General features: G+C 44.9%; 2 protein-coding genes across 2 annotated transcripts; both read left to right on the top strand.

Moving 5' to 3' along the window:
* The first annotated feature begins 132 nt into the window (after positions 1-132).
* LOC129863780 (cGMP-dependent protein kinase 1-like) lies at positions 133-13,774 on the top strand. The gene is made up of 21 exons (XM_055936035.1): positions 133-578; positions 878-1,068; positions 1,338-1,470; positions 1,588-1,654; positions 1,883-1,982; positions 4,670-4,783; positions 6,684-6,789; positions 7,854-7,917; positions 8,448-8,525; positions 8,716-8,810; positions 10,216-10,281; positions 10,662-10,736; positions 10,901-10,997; positions 11,100-11,239; positions 11,327-11,416; positions 11,999-12,140; positions 12,287-12,450; positions 12,559-12,681; positions 12,848-12,910; positions 13,141-13,207; positions 13,288-13,774. The coding sequence occupies exons 2-21, from the start codon at positions 882-884 to the stop codon at positions 13,384-13,386; spliced, it is 2,070 nt and encodes a 689-aa protein (XP_055792010.1). The 5' UTR covers positions 133-578; positions 878-881; the 3' UTR covers positions 13,387-13,774.
* Positions 13,775-13,865: 91 nt separating this feature from the next.
* On the top strand, positions 13,866-18,649 carry stc1l (stanniocalcin 1, like). The gene is made up of 5 exons (XM_055936037.1): positions 13,866-14,823; positions 15,095-15,237; positions 15,389-15,496; positions 15,750-15,853; positions 15,921-18,649. The coding sequence occupies exons 1-5, from the start codon at positions 14,709-14,711 to the stop codon at positions 16,213-16,215; spliced, it is 765 nt and encodes a 254-aa protein (XP_055792012.1). The 5' UTR covers positions 13,866-14,708; the 3' UTR covers positions 16,216-18,649.
* Positions 18,650-18,660: the final 11 nt, after the last annotated feature.

Below are 18,660 nucleotides of genomic sequence, written 5' to 3' on the forward strand. Positions count from 1 at the left end.
ATAAAGTTGTTTTTACATATACAAAAAGATGTAACGTGGGTTTGTCTACATAAAAAAGTTTTTAAAAGTTGTTAACAATCTTATTAGCAATAGACCTATTCAACATATTGAGCTTGACACATCTCAGGCAAAACATGTGAACCCAATATGGATGTTGATAAGGATATTATTTAATTGGTGTAAACTAATCACCCATACATTTATGTAAAAATATATCTACATTTGTATGCCAATGGACGCGCGCACACCGCTCCGCGTATGGCTATATTGCATACTCTAGAAATTGTCATTTGAGCGATCGGTTCTTCACTCGAGCGCAATCGACAAAGGGCGAGAATGTGTCTGGTTGGTATGTCTATCTTCATGATCTGAAGTGTCTTTTTACACCTTTAAAACTTTCGTTTTAATTAACATTCGTCGCAGTCTCATTTCGATTAGCCTATCCTGTTTGCTTTTCACATCAGCTATAAATCAATTTACACATGATGAGATTGGAGATCGGCACATAACTGTGAATGCAACATTAGCAGTCGGTACGAGCTTCTTCTTCACTTACACCCAGACAAGCGCTTGGACAGGTAAGACAAAATGTTTTACTTCTTCAAATGTATTTTTACTGCATAAACTCGACATTCCCTTAGTATCAGTAAGTGGTTTATATGTGTTAGATATTTCCGTTTTATTGTAACCTGTATGTGCATATGGTTATTGTATTTCACTGTGTTTGTGGGATTAAGCAGGCAATAATTAATTTAGCATGTGGTGGAGTCCCCAAAACTCACTAGTGAAACTCTTTATTCCCCATGGCTGTGTGTGTGCCTCTGTCTGCCTGCCTTTCCTCCTGCATGTAATGTGCATGTTTATATGTGCGTATCAGGGCTATGGGTACTCTGAGGGACTTGCAGTTTGCACTGCAGCTGAAGATCGAGGAGCTCCGTCAGAGAGACAGTCTGATAGATGAGCTGGAGTTGGAGCTGGACACCAAGGATGATCTCATCCGACAGCTGCAGACAGAACTGGACCGCCATCGCAACGCTCCACAACACACAGGGAGCACAGAGAACACAGGTAGGTACTGCTCGTTACACCTTAAATAACATTAACATACACCTCTAATACACCACAGACCTAGGGGAAACGGAAAACAACACAGGGTACCAAACCAGTCCTAACGCTCCTGGAGGTGTTCAGTGAATTCAAGGGTAGTTAGGCATGAACCTATGAGCCATCACTCTCAAGGCTAATGTGACAGATTGGGGTTGAACGTGGTCTCCTACTTGCCACGAGACTGTGTTAGCTCGCTGAGGTAAAGCCTAACCAAAATGGGTGTCTGTCAGGACCCGGGCTGTCCCCACCAGTGCCTGATGAGCCGCAGAGGACTAAGAGACAGGCAATATCAGCAGAACCCACAGCCCTGGACCCTGCCCAACTCACACACGTCACACTCACCAACTACAGCAAGAGTGAAGAGTGAGTACGCGCGCGCGCGCGCACACACACACACACACACACACACACACACACACACACACACACACACACACACACACACACACACACTGATCCCGTCTCTGTACATGTGTACAGGTCTAGAGAGCTGATCCATAGAGCTCTGTTGGAGAATGAATTCATGAAACACCTGGAGCAGGGACAGGTACTAGTATTACTACGGCTGTATAGTATTACTGTGGTACTACTGCTACTCTCACTGTCTATTCTTAGATATCCATTTAGTTATCTCCTCCCCCCTCTCTCTCTCACATACTCTCTCTTTCTCTCTCAATTTAATTAAACAAATGCTATATTTTTATGAACAGTCTCTTGCGTTGTCTCTCTCTCTTTGTCTCTTTCTCTGTCTCTCTCTCCCACTCTCACTCTGTAGATTCAGACCATAGTTGACTGTATGCATCCCACTCGTCTGGCCCGGGGCTGCTGTGTCATACAGGAGGGAGACGACGGATCTCTGGTCTATGTACTGGAGGGTGAGAGGCATGGAGGGAGGTGGAGGGATGGGGTGGAGGGAGGGATGAAGCGAAAGAGAGGAAGGGGGAAAATAGGGCAATGAAGAGGGATAGAGAGAAGGGGGGAGGGAGGATGAGAGATGGAGGGAGGGAGGGTGAGAGATGGAGGGAGGGAGGGTGAAAGAGAGGAGGGCGAGACTGAGAGAGTAAGGGGGGAGGGAAGTAGATAGGTGAGAAGTTATGACAGTCTAGGCGAAAGGGGAGGCAAGGGAGGGACAGATAATACCACAATGAGACAGATATTTCACAGAATGTATAAATGTGAAGCATCCGGTTGGCGTTTCACTACCAAGTATGGTAGTGAGAGGAAGCCCAGTGGCCGGCAGTGGGAGATGATGGAACGAGATGGATTTTGGCAGACATTCTGCTAATTTACTCATCAAACATTTGATCTCAATACAGTTTTCTGTTCCCAAAACTACAATTTGTTACGAACAGAGTGGACTACGTTCTTTAGACTTTACCCGTTGCCAAGATTAAAAAAAAAAAAAAAAAAAAAATAGAAGGAGTGGAAAGGTGTATTGAGTTACTGCACACGCGCACTTCAGAGTAGGCGTTCCCCAAATGCTAGAACACGCCAATAGGATCTCACTAGCTCGTGCTTGGCTCTGCCCACCTCCTTGCTTGTTCTGCCATCTATGGCTCATTTGTTCCCATTTGAAACAACAGGCTGTGGTCTATCTTGGTTTAGTTATAAATATCTTTGATTATACTGTATATATCAGGTGATATCATACAGTGAGCTCACTGTAGCAGAGGCAGACAGGTCACACACACACACACACACACACTTCTTGCTCTCTCAGGCGCTCTGAAACATCTGTTCCTGACACCTCGACTCCTCTCCTCTTAAAAATATCTAATCTGTCCTCTCTATTTTTACCACAGTCTCTTTGTCTCTCTCTGTTTCTCATTCACACACACACAGACACACAGAATTAGACCATGTTGATTATACAGTCCATTCACTTTGAAACATCCATCTAGAGAGTGTGGGTGTATTACCATGAAGAGATGATTAATATTAATGCAGTCCTTTACAGTTAAAGTCGGAAGTTTACATACACCGTAGCCAAATACATTTAAACTCAGTTATTCACAATTCCTGACATTTAATCCTAGTAAAAATTCCCTTCCTTAAGTCAGTTAGGATCACCACTTTATTTTAAGAATGTGAAGTGTCAGAATAATATTAAAGAGAATGATTTATTTCAGCTTTTATTTCTTTCATCGCATTCCTAGTGGGTCAGACATTTACATACACTCAATTAGTATTTAGTAACATTGCCTTTAAATTGTTTAACTTGGGCCAAACGTTTCGGGTAGTCTTCCACAAGCTTCCCACAGTAAGTTGGGGGAATTTTGGCCCATTCCTCCTTACAGAGCTGGGGTAACCTGAGTCAGGTTTGTAGACCTCCTTGCTCGCACACGCTTTTTCAGTTCTACCCACAAATTTTCTGTAGGATTGAGGTCAGGGCTTTGGATGGCCACTCCAATAACTTGACTTTGTTGTCCTTAAGCCATTTTGCCAAAACTTTGGAAGTATGCTTGGGGTCATTGTCTATTTGGAAGACCCATTTGCGACCAAGCTTTAACTTCCTGACTGATGTCTTGAGATGTTGCTTCAATATATCCACATAATTTTCCTACCTCATGATGTCATCGATTTTGTGAAGCGCACCAGTCCCTCCTGCAGCAAAGCACCCACACAACATGATGCTGCCACCCCCGTTCTTCACGGTTGCAATGGTGTTCTTCGGCTTGCAAGCATCCCCCTTTTTCCTCCAAACATAACAATGGTCATTAAGGCCAAACAGTTCTGTTTTTGTTTCATCAGACCAGAGGACATTTCTCCATAAAGTATGATCTTTGTCCCCATGTGCAGTTGCGAACTGATACTTTTGTACCTGTTTCCGCCACTGTCTTCACAAGGTCCTTTGCTGTTTTTCTGGGATTGATTTGCACTTTTCGCACCAAAGAACGTTCATCTCAAGGAGACAGAACGCGTCTCCTTCCTGAGCGGTATGACGGCTGCGTGGTCCCATGGTGTTTATACTTGCGTACTATTGTTTGTAAAGATGAACATGGTACCTTCAGGCGTTTGGACATTGCTCCATGGATGAACAAGACTTGTGGAGGTCTACAATTTTTTTCTGAGGTCTAGGCTGATTTCTTTTGATTTTCCCATGATGTCAAGCAAAGAGGGACTGAGTTTGAAGGTAGGCCTTGAAATACATCCACAGGTGTATAAGAAGCTTCTAAAGCCATGACATAATTTTCTGGAATTTTCCAAGCTGTTTAAAGGCACAGTCAACTTAGTGTATGTAAACTCTGACCCACTGGAATTGTGATACAGTGAATTATAGTGAAATAATCTGTCTGTAAACAATTGTTGTAAAATTTACTTGCGTCATGCACGAAGTAGATGACCTAACCGACTTGCTAAAACTATAGTTCGTTAACAAGAAATTTGTGGAGTGGTTAGAAAACGAGTTTTAATGACTCCAACCTAAGTGTATGTATACTTCCGACTTCAAGTGTAAGTGTGAATGAGTGGGGAGTTCTGTTCAGTTCAGGCAGGTTTGATGATGTAATGTTGTTTATGTGCGTGCCTGAGTGTGTGCGTGTGTGCGGTTGTGTGTGTGTAGAGGGAAAGGTGGAGGTGACTAAAGGGGAACAGAAGCTGTGCACCATCGATCCCGGGAAGGTCTTTGGAGAACTGGCCATCCTCTACAACTGTACCAGGACTGCTACTGTTACAGGTAACTCACACACACACACACACACACACACACACACACACACACACACACACACACACACACACACACACACACACACACACACACACACACACACACACACATCACTGCTATTTTAGGTAGGACACACACACACTTATTTGATTGAGTTCAGGATTAGGAATTGTTTTTGTAGTTTTTGTAATTTCTTCATCCTCCTCTCTGCCACTGACGTTTAGTCTGATGGATTGAGGTGAGATTTGGTGTGTGTGTGTGTGTGTGTGTGTGTGTGTGTGTGTGTGTGTGTGTGTGTGTGTGTGTGTGTGTGTGTGTGTGTGTGTGTGTGTGTGTGTGTGTGTGTGTGTGTGTGTGTGTGTGTGTGTGTGTGTGTGTTGAGGCTAAGTGATTGGGGTGAGGCGTGGTGTCAGATCTACGCTGTGCTAAAAGTATTTATTTAATTTCAGCAGAGAGATACAGTAATAATTGAAAATCCTCCCACGGGTCATTTTCACACACATACACACACTGTAGGCGGTGACTGTCTGATTTGGGCTGTAATATGCCAGTCCTGTCAGTAGGCCGCCTGCCTGTTGTGTGTGTGTGTGCGTGAGTATGTGACAACCTCCGCAGTTCACAAATCGTCCTCTGACATCTTCTACTCTTTCTTCTTTTTTGTCTCTCGCTCTCGCTTTCTCTCTCTCTCTCTCTCTCTCTCTCTCTCTCTCTCTCTCTCCTCTCTTCTCTCTTCTCTCTTCTCTCTCTGAGTGGTGAAGTGTTTACTGTACAATGCTATTCAGGGTCAGGCAGATATTGGTCTGCTGAGCGAGAGGGGGAGAGAGAGGTGAATGGGAAAAGAAACAGCTCCTCTGACAGCTTTCTCAGTCCCTCTCCTTTAGCATCTCTCCCCCGTCCTTTCCCCTCTTCTGTCCTCTCCTCTTTCCACACCTGCAAGTCTTTTGATTTGACCATGTGTCGACAGAGTTCAGTTTTGCCCCTTCATTCTTCCTCATCCTTGCCTCTGTCTCTCTCCATCACCGGAGTTGATTGACAGGTAGTGAACATGTGTGGTGTGGGCGGGGGGGGGGGGGCAGGGTCTGTGAGGGGTGGCAGGAGGAGGTGAGATATATATATATATATAATCTATATAATTACCCTCTTATTAGAATAGAGAGAAACAATGTGTGTGTGTGTGTGTGTGTGTGTGTGTGTGTGTGTGTGTGTGTGTGTGTGTGTGTGTGTGTGTGTGTGTGTGTGTGTGTGTGTGTGTGTGTGTGTGTGTGTGTTATAGCAGATAGTTAGAGTGGGATGTGAAGGCTCTCATCTCTAGAAGGAGAACTGTTGAGATAAGGGCATTTCCTATCAACTGCTATGTGTACTGTGCTGCCACGTGTTGTTGCACATGTGACTGCATGTGTACTTTCGTCCGTGTGTTATTGTGTGTGTATGTTTTTCATAAAGTGTGCGTTAATACAGTATGGGTGGTTGTAAATGTGTGTGAGAGAGAAAGAGAGAGACCTTGAAACTGTGCCCTGTTCATTCCTTTAGCAACCACGCACACACACGCATGCAGGGCCTGCATCTCTCTGATTGTTTGTGTATGTAAGGCTTTCATTGAGATTCCCTCTACTGAATACATGCTAAAGGATTGAATCATATTATCATCTTTTTTTTGTGTGTTGAATGGGATGGAGAGTGTTCCTGTGAGCAGTAGGTGTGAATATGGAGGCTTTGAAATTCATTGAAATTGTCCTGCTTTTCTTTCACCCCTCTCCACTTCCTCATATCTCTCTCTGAACTCTTCGCTCTGCCTTTCTATCCCCCTCTCTTCTCTCTTTCGTTCTCTCTCTCTCCCCTCTCTTTCTCCTCTCCCTATTTCTTCCTCTGTCTTTCTCGCTCTCCATTTCTCCGTCTCTCCCTTCAGCTCTGACTGACATTAAGCTGTGGGCGATAGACAGACAGGGTTTCCAGACCATCATGATGAGGACTGGACTCATTAAACACTCCCAGTATATGGAGTTCCTCCGCAGGTAACATACACACACACACACAAGCACGGTTCGCTTCTGCTTGGAACACACTCGTTATTATGCAGCTATGCAGACTTCTGTGAGCCTAGTTGGATAGACAGATGATTAAGATTCAGTAGCCACAGAACACAGAATGTTTGCTCGCTAGCTTCTGTCACGTCTAGGGTTGCGAAGCTACAAGTCATTTACCAAAGTTACCGGAATCTTCTGTCATTTTGGTCATTAACAGGTCATCTAGGGCAATCTATGGTAATTTTGGTCATTTATACTCAAATATATATTTTTTTAAATAAGTATTTATATATATTATTCATTTTGTATATCTGTGTCCATATCGCGTGTGAGTAACGTGCGAGCGGATGGACGGACGGAGACAGATACACATTCATCTCCACGATTTCATCTGAGGGACAATAAAGTGCTGAAACCCTCACATTAAATGGTATTCACTAAGTTGATGGTTTATATTTAGAATAATGTATTACAGCTTCGTCATTAAATTTTTTATTTTAAAATCATCTTATTTGATTATTTGATATATTTTACGTGTGATAAGTCCACACAGAGGGACAGAGATAATTACAAACACCTGTGATAATCTGAAGTACCCCAAATCGCCACTAGATGTTTTGTAATAAATTACATGAATTTCTTGAAAGTTACCAAAATTCTAGTAGTTTACTGGTAAACTTAGAAAGTTTCAAGTAATATACCCTCCCTTTGCAAGCCTAGTCACGTATTTTCAAATTATTATTCACACAATTGATTTTGGCAAGAATGTTATTGTTGTTCTCTCTCTCTCTTCCTCTTTCTCTTTCTCTCTCTCTCTTCTCTCTCTCTCTCTTTCTCTTTCTCTCTCTCTCTCTTCTCTCTCTTTCTCTTTCTCTCTCTTCTTCTCTCTCTCTCTCGCTCTCTCTCTTCCTCTTTCTCTCTCTCTCTTCTCTCTCTCTTTCTCTTTCTCTCTCTCTCTCTCTCTCTCTCTCTCTTCACCGTCCTCTTTCTCTCTCTTCTCTCTTTCTCTTTCTCTCTCTCTCTCTCTCTCGCTCTCTTTCTCTCTCTGTCAGTGTTCCCTCCTTTCAGTTGTTGCCTGAGGACGTTCTTAGTAAGGTAGCTGATGTTCTGGAGGAGGTGAGGAGTACACACACACACACACACACGCACACACACACACACACACACACACACACACACACACACACACACACACACACACACACACACACACACACACACACACACACACACAGGCATGGTCAGATGGAGAGCAGCTGGTGGTGACAGTCAGTGTGGATTTGTTTTAAGAGTTTGTGTGTTTGTGTGAGGGCACTTGCGTGTGTGTGTGTGTTGACTGCATACTGCCATAGACACCAGTCACATGCCTTCCAGCTTTTAGAGACACGCAGACTGTTTCTCCTTTCTGTGGTAAAGTGCTTCTGTCTGAGAGCCATGCCCATCTCTCTCTTCTCCCTTGCTGTCCTCTCTCTCCATCTCTGCCTCCCTCCATATTTCACCCTCTCCCTTTGTCTCTCTGCCCACCTCTCTCTCTCCTATTCTGCTGTTCTCTGTCTCTCTCCCTCTCCCTTATCCTCTCCCACTCCCTTTCCTCATCTCTCTTTCTTTCTCTCTTTCTCCCTCTCTCTATCTCTCTCTCTCGGCAGACTCACTACAGTGAAGGTGATTACATCATCAGGCAGGGCGCCACAGGAGACACCTTCTTCATCATCAGCGAAGGACAGGTGAGGAAGAGGAGGTGGAGGAGAGAAGTGTAAAAATCACAATCACACTGCCACCATGTGGACACAATCAGTAATGAAATTAAAACATACCAGTAATAATCATAATTTAAATTCACAGACTTCCTCCCAATAACTTCCTCTCTCTTCCCCTCTCCTCTCCCCCATTTTTTTCTCTCCTGTCTGCGCTCAGGTAAAGGTCACGCAACAGAAATCATCCAATGAGGAGCCAGAGTTTCTGACCACACTCTCTAGGGGGGACTGGTTTGGAGAGCAGGCGCTAAAAGGGTGAGACAACAACACCTCTAAAAACCAAGCACACCTGTAACAACCCAACAACACCTCTAAAAACCAAGCACACCTCTAACAACCAAACAACAGCTCTAAAAACCAAGCACATCTCTAACAACCAAACAACACCTCTAACAACCAAGCACACCTCTAACAACCAAACAACACCTCTAAAAACCAAGCACACCTCTAACAACCAAACAACACCTCTAAAAACCAAGCACACCTCTAACAACCAAACAACACCTCTAAAAACCAAGCACACCTCTAACAACCAAACAACACCTCTAACAACCAAGCACACCTCTAACAACCAAACAACAGCTCTAAAAACCAAGCACACCTCTAACAACCAAACAACACCTCTAACAACCAAGCACACCTCTAACAACCAAACAACACCTCTAAAAACCAAGCACACCTCTAACAACCAAACAACACCTCTAAAAACCAAGCACACCTCTAACAACCAAACAACACCTCTAAAAACCAAGCACACCTCTAACAACCAAACAACACCTCTAACAACCAAGCACACCTCTAACAACCAAACAACACCTCTAAAAACCAAGCACACCTCTAACAACCAAACAACACCTCTAAAAACCAAGCACACCTCTAACAACCAAACAACACCTCTAACAACCAAACAACACCTCTAACAACCAAACAACACCTCTAACAACCAAACACACCTCTAACAACCAAACACACCTCTAACAACCAAACAACACCTCTAACAACCAAACACACCTCTAACAACCAAACAACACCTCTAACAACCAAACAGCACCTCTAACAACCAAACAACACCTCTAACAACCAAACAACACCTCTAACAACCAAACAACACCTCTAACAACCAAACAACACCTCTAACAACCAAACAACACCTCTAACAACCAAACACACCTCTAACAACCAAACAACACCTCTAACAACCAAACAACAACCAGCAGCTTTAGAGAACAACCAACCAAACAACACCTCTAACAACCAAACAACACTTCTAACAACCAAACAACACCTCTAACAACCAAACAACACCTCTAACAACCAAACACACCTCTAACAACCAAACAACACCTCTAACAACCAAACAACACCTCTAACAACCAAACAACACCTCTAACAACCAAACAGCACCTCTAACAACCAAACAACAACTCTAACAACCAAACACACCTCAAACAACAAAACAAACCTCTAACAACCCAAACAACAACCAGCAGCTTTAGAGAACAACCAAACACACCAACCAATTGCCTAAGTAAACATATACTCTCATTGGATTAGAGTAGAGTTGTGTTTTGCAAAGGAAGATAATAAAGATGACTGCTTATTTATGTTTATAATGAATGAATGAATGAATTAATTAATAAATATTTCTCTCTCTCCCCAGGGAGGATGTTCGTACGGCCAATGTCACAGCAGTAGGAGGAGTGACCTGTCTGGTCGTGGACAGAGAGTGAGAGACCCCTGGGGGGAGAAAGCAAGAGTGTGTGTGTGTGTGTGTGTGTGTGTGTGTGTGTGTGTGTGTGTGTGTGTGTGTGTGTGTGTGTGTGTGTGTGTGTGTGTGTGTGTGTGTGTGTGTCACAAGAGGCTGATGAGGGGTGGATGGCTATTAATAATGGCTGGAGTGGAGTGAATGGAATGGTATCAACCACGTGGAATCCGTGTGTTTGATGACTGATAGCATTACATTTCATCCATTCCAGCCATTACTATGAACCCGTCCTCCCCAATTAAGGTGCCACCAACATCCTGTGGTGTATGTGTGTGTGTACCTGAACCCTTCTTCATTGGTAGATGCGGGGTTGTGTAAGCCTAAGCCCTCCCCTGTTCCAGGTCGTTCATGCAGCTGATAGGAGGGCTTGATGACGACAGCAGCAGACACAACGAGAGTGACGAGCTCAAGGCCAAGTAAGTGTCGCTACACCTCTGAATACTCTTCTTTCACTCCTCCTTTCTCTTGTTTCACCAAACCAAGTTTAGTACATATAGTTTGTGATATATCCAACCACACACTCGCTAGTTTCATTGGAAATATATTGGGCAATTGATTGACCCCCCCCTCCCGTCTCCAGGTTGGAGGCAGAGGCAGTGTTTTTCTCCACCGTGACTCTCAACGATTTCCACGTCATCTGCACCCTCGGAGTTGGAGGCTTCAGTCGCGTCGAACTGGTGAGTGTGTGTATAACGTGCGCGCGCTAACAGGACTGTGCGTGTGCAACTACTGTGTGTGTGTGTGTTTAATATGTATAATGTGTGTGTGTGTGTGTTCAGGTGCAGTTGAAGAGTGACACCAGCAGGTCGTTTGCTATGAAGGTTCTGAAGAAGCGTCACATTCTGGACACCAGTCAACAAGGCCACATCCTCTCAGAGAGACGCATCATGATGGACGCACACGGCCCCTTCACCGTCCGGTACACACACACACACCACACAGCCACTTCACTGACAATTACGCACACACACACACACACACACTGACGCTGTGTGTCCTTGTCCAGGTTGTATCGGACGTTTAGGGACTCTAAGTATCTATACATGCTGCAGGAGGCCTGTCTGGGAGGAGAACTGTGGACTCTACTGAGTGCCAGGTGTGTGTGTGTAGGTCTAGAACGACTGCAAATGAAAACCTGACTGTACACAAACTGCTCAGACAGCTATCCACTAACCCTAGCTTCATGTCGACATCTTGGTTCAACCCTGAATCTAGCCTCAACCACAACCCACAACCCCTAACCCTAGCTTCACGTCCACCTCCCAGTTCAACCCTACCCAGAACCCTAGCTTCACGTCCACCTCCCAGTTCAACCCTACCCAGAACCCTAGCTTCACGTCCACCTCCCAGTTCAACCCTACCCAGAACCCTAGCTTCACGTCCACCTCCCAGTTCAACCCTACCCAGAACCCTAGCTTCACGTCCACCTCCCAGTTCAACCCTACCCAGAACCCTAGCTTCACGTCCACCTCCCAGTTCAACCCTACCCAGAACCCTAGCTTCACGTCCACCTCCCAGTTCAACCCTACCCAGAACCCTAGCTTCACGTCCACCTCCCAGTTCAACCCTACCCAGAACCCTCAACCTGGCAAATTGTTACATATCAGTAGAGTGGCAGTTGATAGTCTGAGCACCCCTAGATCATCTATGGCCCTAAACATGTTCATCTCTCTTCTAGGGGTTCGTTTGAGGATGGCACCACACGGTTCTATACAGGCTGTGTTGTAGAGGCTCTGGACTTCCTCCATGTTAGAGGCATCATCTACAGAGACCTCAAACCTGAGAACATCATACTGGACCACCGAGGATACGCCAAACTGGTACACACACAAACACCTCCGACGCAGCATAGAGTTTCGGAATAAGCAGGCAGTGTGGTTTTCCTTCGTCTTCAGTTGATTGAACCTCAGGGCACAGACACACAGAACAAAAAGCACCATATTTAGTGTGCGTGTTTATCTATCAGGTGGACTTTGGCTTTGCTAAGAAGGTGGGTCTGGGTCAGAAGACGTGGACGTTCTGTGGGACTCCAGAATACGTGGCCCCAGAGATCATCCTGAACAAGGGACACGACATCTCTGCTGACTGCTGGTCCCTGGGGATACTCATCTATGAACTGCTCAGCGGCAGGTACACCGCGTGTGTGTGTGTGTGTGTGCACGTGCGTGCACAGCGATGGGATCTTCTTATTGGTCTCAATGCCGAGATTGTCTTTCTCCCTCCCCACCTCTTCTCCAGTCCTCCGTTCTCTGGTTCTGACCCTATGAACACCTATAACATCATCCTGAGAGGAATCGACATGGTGGAGTTCCCCAAGAAGATCTCCAAGAGTGCTGCCAACCTCATCAAACGCCTCTGCAGGTTACACACCCACACAAACACACACACGCACCACACACAAACACAGAGCATAGAAACCTCATCAAATGATGCTTGCGCAGAGTGTGTATATGTGACTGTGTGTGTGTGTGTGTGTGTGTGTGTGTGTGTGTGTGTGTGTGTGTGTGTGTGTGTGTGTGTTGCCCAGGGACAACCCATCTGAGAGGGTGGGGAACCAGAAGAATGGGGTGAAGGACATCCAGAAACACAAGTAAGAGTTACCATGGTGATGAGGACTACTGGACCTACCAGCCAATAGGACTGCATGGAACAGAAATAGCTACATTCTCTGAAAGGACGTTTTGTTCTTCAGCTCCCATACAGCTCCCTATTCCCTATTAAGGAATAGGGTGCCATTTTGGACACAGCCAAGGTCATCTTGATACAAGGAGAGCTGAGTTTAGTTGTCCAAGCTGTGACTCTTTTTTTATTTTTCTTCAGGTGGTTTGAAGGTTTCAATTGGGAGGGACTCCGACAGACAACTCTGGCCCCTCCTTTCACTCCTACTGTGAGCATACACGTTAATACACACACACATATACACACACACAGACACACACACACTCAGCCGTGTCTCCTCTTTCCCAGGTGGAGGGTCCACTGGACACCAGAAACTTTGACTGCTTCCCCGATGACAGCGAGGCCCCGCCCCCAGACGAGGAGTCCGGCTGGGACCTGGAGTTCTGATTGGACAACATACATTATGTAGAACAGACATGCCTTTCTGACATATAGATTAAGGCATCAGGTGATGGTATTTCTGATGATGGTAGTTCTGTCTGCGCCCTCCCGAATGCGAGCCTGGTCGTGCTAGGTTTAACTGGTGGGTTTACCAGGTAAGCTAGGTATATCAGGTTGTGGCTCTGCCAAAGTGAGCTGGGGGAATCCTAGTAGCAGCGGCCAATCAGCTGCTGTTGTCACCTGCTCCTCCTCATGACAGTTTTCTACAATACAATAAGACTTTTTAGGAGATTTGTTTGTGTTCATCTGTTTTGACTGGGGTGATTGTTAGTTCCGCAGTATTTGGTCATAAAATATATAACCAAAATAAAAACATCTATCAAAAAACGTTCAACTCTGTATCAAATGTCTGAATAAGCCAACAGAGCGGTGTCATGCAGAAGCACCAAGAGGGAGAGAGATGTGACTGTGCATGCAAAAGGAAGAATGAGGGGAAGAGTGTGAGAATGAATGAGGGGAAAGTTAATGAAAGTTAGAACAGAACAATTTCCTTTCTCAGATGTCACAGCTCTGAGACCCTTAACAACTAGTTGAACCTCTTATGAGCTGTGACAGGTTATCAGATCCAAATAGGTCGTCCTGGGTCACCAGGGACTGTTACTCCATGGCAACACAGGTCATCATGGAAACCCTGCCACCTCCACTAACAATCTTTCCCCCCCAGAAAACACACACACACACCAACACGCATGCCTTTCACAATAATTGACCTGCCTTTCTACATGACTGAACCACTGCACATGAAACATGACTTGAATTTTTAAAACAACTCATTTCAGTTTCCTAGGCCTAATTTAACTAGGGAAGTAGCCTATTCTAAATCAAACTTGAGCTAATCGTAGTCATATTACAATACTGAAAGGTTTCTGTCATTTTTCCTACAACCACACCTGAACAGCTGCTTCTCACATTAGCAGACCCATTGAAACCTCGCCCTATGCATTTTGAAATAAAATAATCACTTTAGTTTCAATTTCCACAATGAACGTTCTTTCATGAATAAATATGAGCACAAAGCGCTCAGTGGAAACATTTTATAAATTAGCCTAACGCACGCACCGCGGCCCCCCCACTGGAGATGCCGGTGGCTGATTGGACAAACCCGCTGGGGGTCCAGTAATTTGTGTAACAAACGGCTATAAAAAACAGCTCGTCAACGTAACACTAAGGGAACTAACAGAGAGCTACATCCCAACTGTTCTCCACCAAAAATCAAGCCGACCTCTTCTACCTCTTGCACCCGATGAACGTCACCATATTTCAACAAGATGCTAGCTAAATTCGGCCTGTTCGCGATCTTTCTAGTCCTGGGGACCTCCGCCTTCGATGCCGAACCGGAGGAATCCTCTCCTCGCCGTGCACGCTTCTCCTCCAATAGCCCCTGTGAGTACCGTTGGTTAGGATAAAGTGCACAACACAATGCAAACTGCAGTTCTTATCCAAATAAGACTGTAGATACATAGTGCGTTGGGTTCATGCACAATAGTTGGGTATGAAAGTTGCCTCGTGTAGTCAAACCTCCCTAAAATAGTTGCGTTCCCATGAATAGAGACATAGGCACTTTCTTAAACGTATGTGACTGTAGCCCACTATAGCCTCTGTCAATTGCTGAAGTTTGATGTATTCCCCCCCCTCAACCACCCTCTCTCTCCAGCGGATGTGGCTGGGTGTTTGAATGGTGCTCTAGCTGTGGGATGTGGAACATTTGCCTGCCTGGAGAATTCTACCTGTGACACGGATGGCATGCACGATATCTGCCAACTGTTCCTCCACACTGCAGCTACCTTCAACACACAGGTAATCTATACACACACACACACACACACACACACACACACACACACACACACACACACACACACACACACACACACACACACACACACACACACACACACTTTTTTGATGACCCACCGCAGTGTCTCTAACCGTGTGTGTGTGAGCGCAGGGTAAGACATTTGTAAAGGAGAGTCTGAGGTGTATTGCCAACGGCGTCACATCTAACGTGTTCCAGACCATCAGGCGCTGTGGAATCTTCCAGAGGATGATCTCTGAGGTCAGTCACTGGCTTTATTAGAGATTCACTCCATGTCAGCCGTCATCTCTTCCTATCGGCGCCAAAATGATCCCAAATAACCTCTACTGTGTGGTAGGATGAAGTGCTAGTCTCTGAGAGTTAAAAGGAGTGTGTATGTGTGTGTGTGTGTGTGTGTGTGTGTGTAGGTCCAAAATGATCCCAAATAACCTCTACTGTGTGGTAGGATTAAGTGCTAGTCTCTGAGAGTTAAAAGGAGTGTGTGTGTGTGTAGGTCCAGGAGGAGTGTTACAGTAGACTGGACATCTGTGGTGTGGCTCGCTCCAACCCTGAGGCCATTGGAGAGGTGGTACAGGTACCTGCACACTTCCCCAACAGGTGAGCCAAACTGTGTGCGCGTGTGACTAACCCGGTGTATTTGTCTAATGCAACGTGTGTATTCCAGGTACTACAGCACTCTGCTTCAGTCCTTGCTGGCCTGTGATCAGGAAACAGTGGCGGTTGTCAGGGCGGAGTTTGTTTCTAGGCTGGGGCCAGACATGGAGATCCTCTTCCAGCTGCTGCAGAACAAGCCTTGCCCCCAGGATTCTAACCAAGGTGCTATTTCCGCCCCCGGCTGGCACTGGCCAATGGGGTCTCCCCCCTCCTTCAAGGTCCAGCCCAGCATGAGAGGAAGAGACCCCACCCACCTGTTCGCTAGGAAACGCTCTCTGGAGGAGTCGGATAGCGAGATGGAGTAAAGAGGAAACTTACACTACCGGTCAAATGTTTTGGAACACCTACTCATTCAAGGGCTTTTCTTTATTCGTACTATTTTCTACATTGTAGAATAATATTGAAGACATCAAAACTAGGAAATAACACATGGAATCATGGAGTAAACAAGAAAGTTTTATATTTGAGATTCTTCGAAGTAGCCACCCTTTGCCTTCATGACAGCTTTGCACACTCTTGGCATTCTCTCAACCAGATTCATGAGGTAGTCACTTGGAATGCATTTCAATTAACAGGTGTGCCTTAAATGTTAATTTGTGGAATTTCTTTCCTTAATGTGTTTGAGCCAATCTGTTGTGTTGTGACATGGTGGGGGGGTATACAGAAGAAGCCCTATTTGGTAAAAGACCCATTCCATATTATGGCAAGAACAGGTCAAATAAGCAAAGAGAAACGACAGTCCATCATTACTTTAAGACATCAGTCAATACGGAAAATGTGAAGGACTTTGAAAGTTTCTTCAAGTGCAGTTGCAAGAACCATCAAGCGCTATGATGAAACTGGCTCTCATGAAGACTGCCACAGGAATGAAAGACCCAGAGTTACCTCTGCTGCAGAGGATAAGTTCATTTAGAGTTACCAGCCTCAGAAATTGTAGACCAAATAAATGCTTCACAGAGTTCAAGTAACAGACACATCTTAACTTCAACTGTTCAGAAGAGACTGTGAATCAGGCCTTCATGGTCAAATTGCTGTAAAGAAACCACTACTAAAGGACACCAATAATAAGAAGAGACTTGCTTGTGCCAAGAAACACGAGTAATGGACATTAGACCTGTGGAAATGAAGATTTTTGGTTCCAACAGTCTTGTCTTTGTGAGACGCGGTGTGGGTGAACGGATGACCTCTGCATGTGTATTTCCCACCGTAAAGCGTGGAGGAGGAGGTGTTAGGGTATGGGGGTGCTTTCCTGGTGACACTGTCTGTGATTTATTTAGAATTCAAGGCACACAACCAGCATGGCTACCACAGCATTCTGCAGCGATACGCCATCCCATCTGGTTTGCGCTTAGTGGGACTATCATTTGTTTTTCAAAAGGACAATGACCTAACACACCTCCACACTGTGTAAGGGCTATTTTACCAAGAAAGAGAGTGATGGAGTGCTGCATCAGATGACCTGGCCTCCACAATCCCCCAACCTCAACCAAATTGAGATGGTTTGGGATGAGTCGGACCGCAGAGTGAAGGAAAAGCAGCCAACAAGTGCTCAGCATATGTGGGAGCTCCTTCAAGACGGTTGGAAAAGCATTCCAGGTGAAGGTGGTTGAGAGAATGCCAAGAGTGTGCAAAGCTGTTATCAAGGGAAAGGGTGGCTATTTGAAGAATTTTGATTTGTTTAACACTTTTTTGCTTACTACATGATTCCATGTGTAATTTCATAGTTTTGATGTATTCCCTATTATTCTACAATGTAGAAAATAGTCAAAATAAAGAAACCCCCTTGAATGAGTAGGCGTGTCCAAACTTTTGACCGGTATTGTACATGCACACCGCTCATACCTTGAACACACACTCACATATACACACAAACACACCACAGCTACCTTAAACACACATTCATGAACGCTTCAACCCTCTATGCATGCTGACACACACAGCTGTCTCCTCAAATGATTAAGGCTAAATGATTAAGGGAAGTTTGGTACTGCTGTAATGTGGTAGGTGATTTGGGGAAGCGTCTATCTCTAGCTGCTGTTGAAAGTATTTCTGTGTTGGCTGATGCTTGATGAGAGGGGGATGAAACGTGTTAGCTGGACGTTGAGTGTGGAGGATAATATCTGCTCAGAATAGACTCAATTTAACCTAGAGAGCTGATGAAAAGTCTGATCATTTAATGTTAGCCTTTGAAATGTTTCAATTGATTATCTAAGAAAACGAACTGTCATTGTAGTTCCATCTGATTTCAACATGGCACAGATAACGTCCCAGTTTTGACCAGTGATTTCCAAGAGAAGCCTATTTAAAAAGACGTTTGGATATATTACTATAATATTATTATTGGTATTTATTTTCTTACTAAATGTTTATTTATGATGTTGTATTACGTCTTTAGTTGTAACTTGTGTGATTGAGTTGTCGGCAGCGGGTGGAGTTTGACATCGTGATGTGACGTCAAATTCTGATGCCGTGCTGTATGTCGCTCTATGACGATGTCACCACCCCCTCACAGGGACATGATGTCAACGCGCTGGTCGTGGGGCTCACCGCGTCCTTCTCCGTCACTTTCTGTGTTAATGTAAGATCCTATACTGTGTAAGAACACGACAATAGTATGCTGTGGAAGATGTGGTTAAATCGTGTGTGTGTGTGTGTGTTATAGTGTAGTCAAGTCTGGTACTTTACACTATGGGGGCTTGTGGTAATTCTCTCTGCTACAAATAAATGTTGTGATCTGCATCATATTGACT

Source organism: Salvelinus fontinalis, chromosome 10, assembly GCF_029448725.1.
Source record: "Salvelinus fontinalis isolate EN_2023a chromosome 10, ASM2944872v1, whole genome shotgun sequence".
NCBI lineage: Eukaryota > Metazoa > Chordata > Actinopteri > Salmoniformes > Salmonidae > Salvelinus > Salvelinus fontinalis.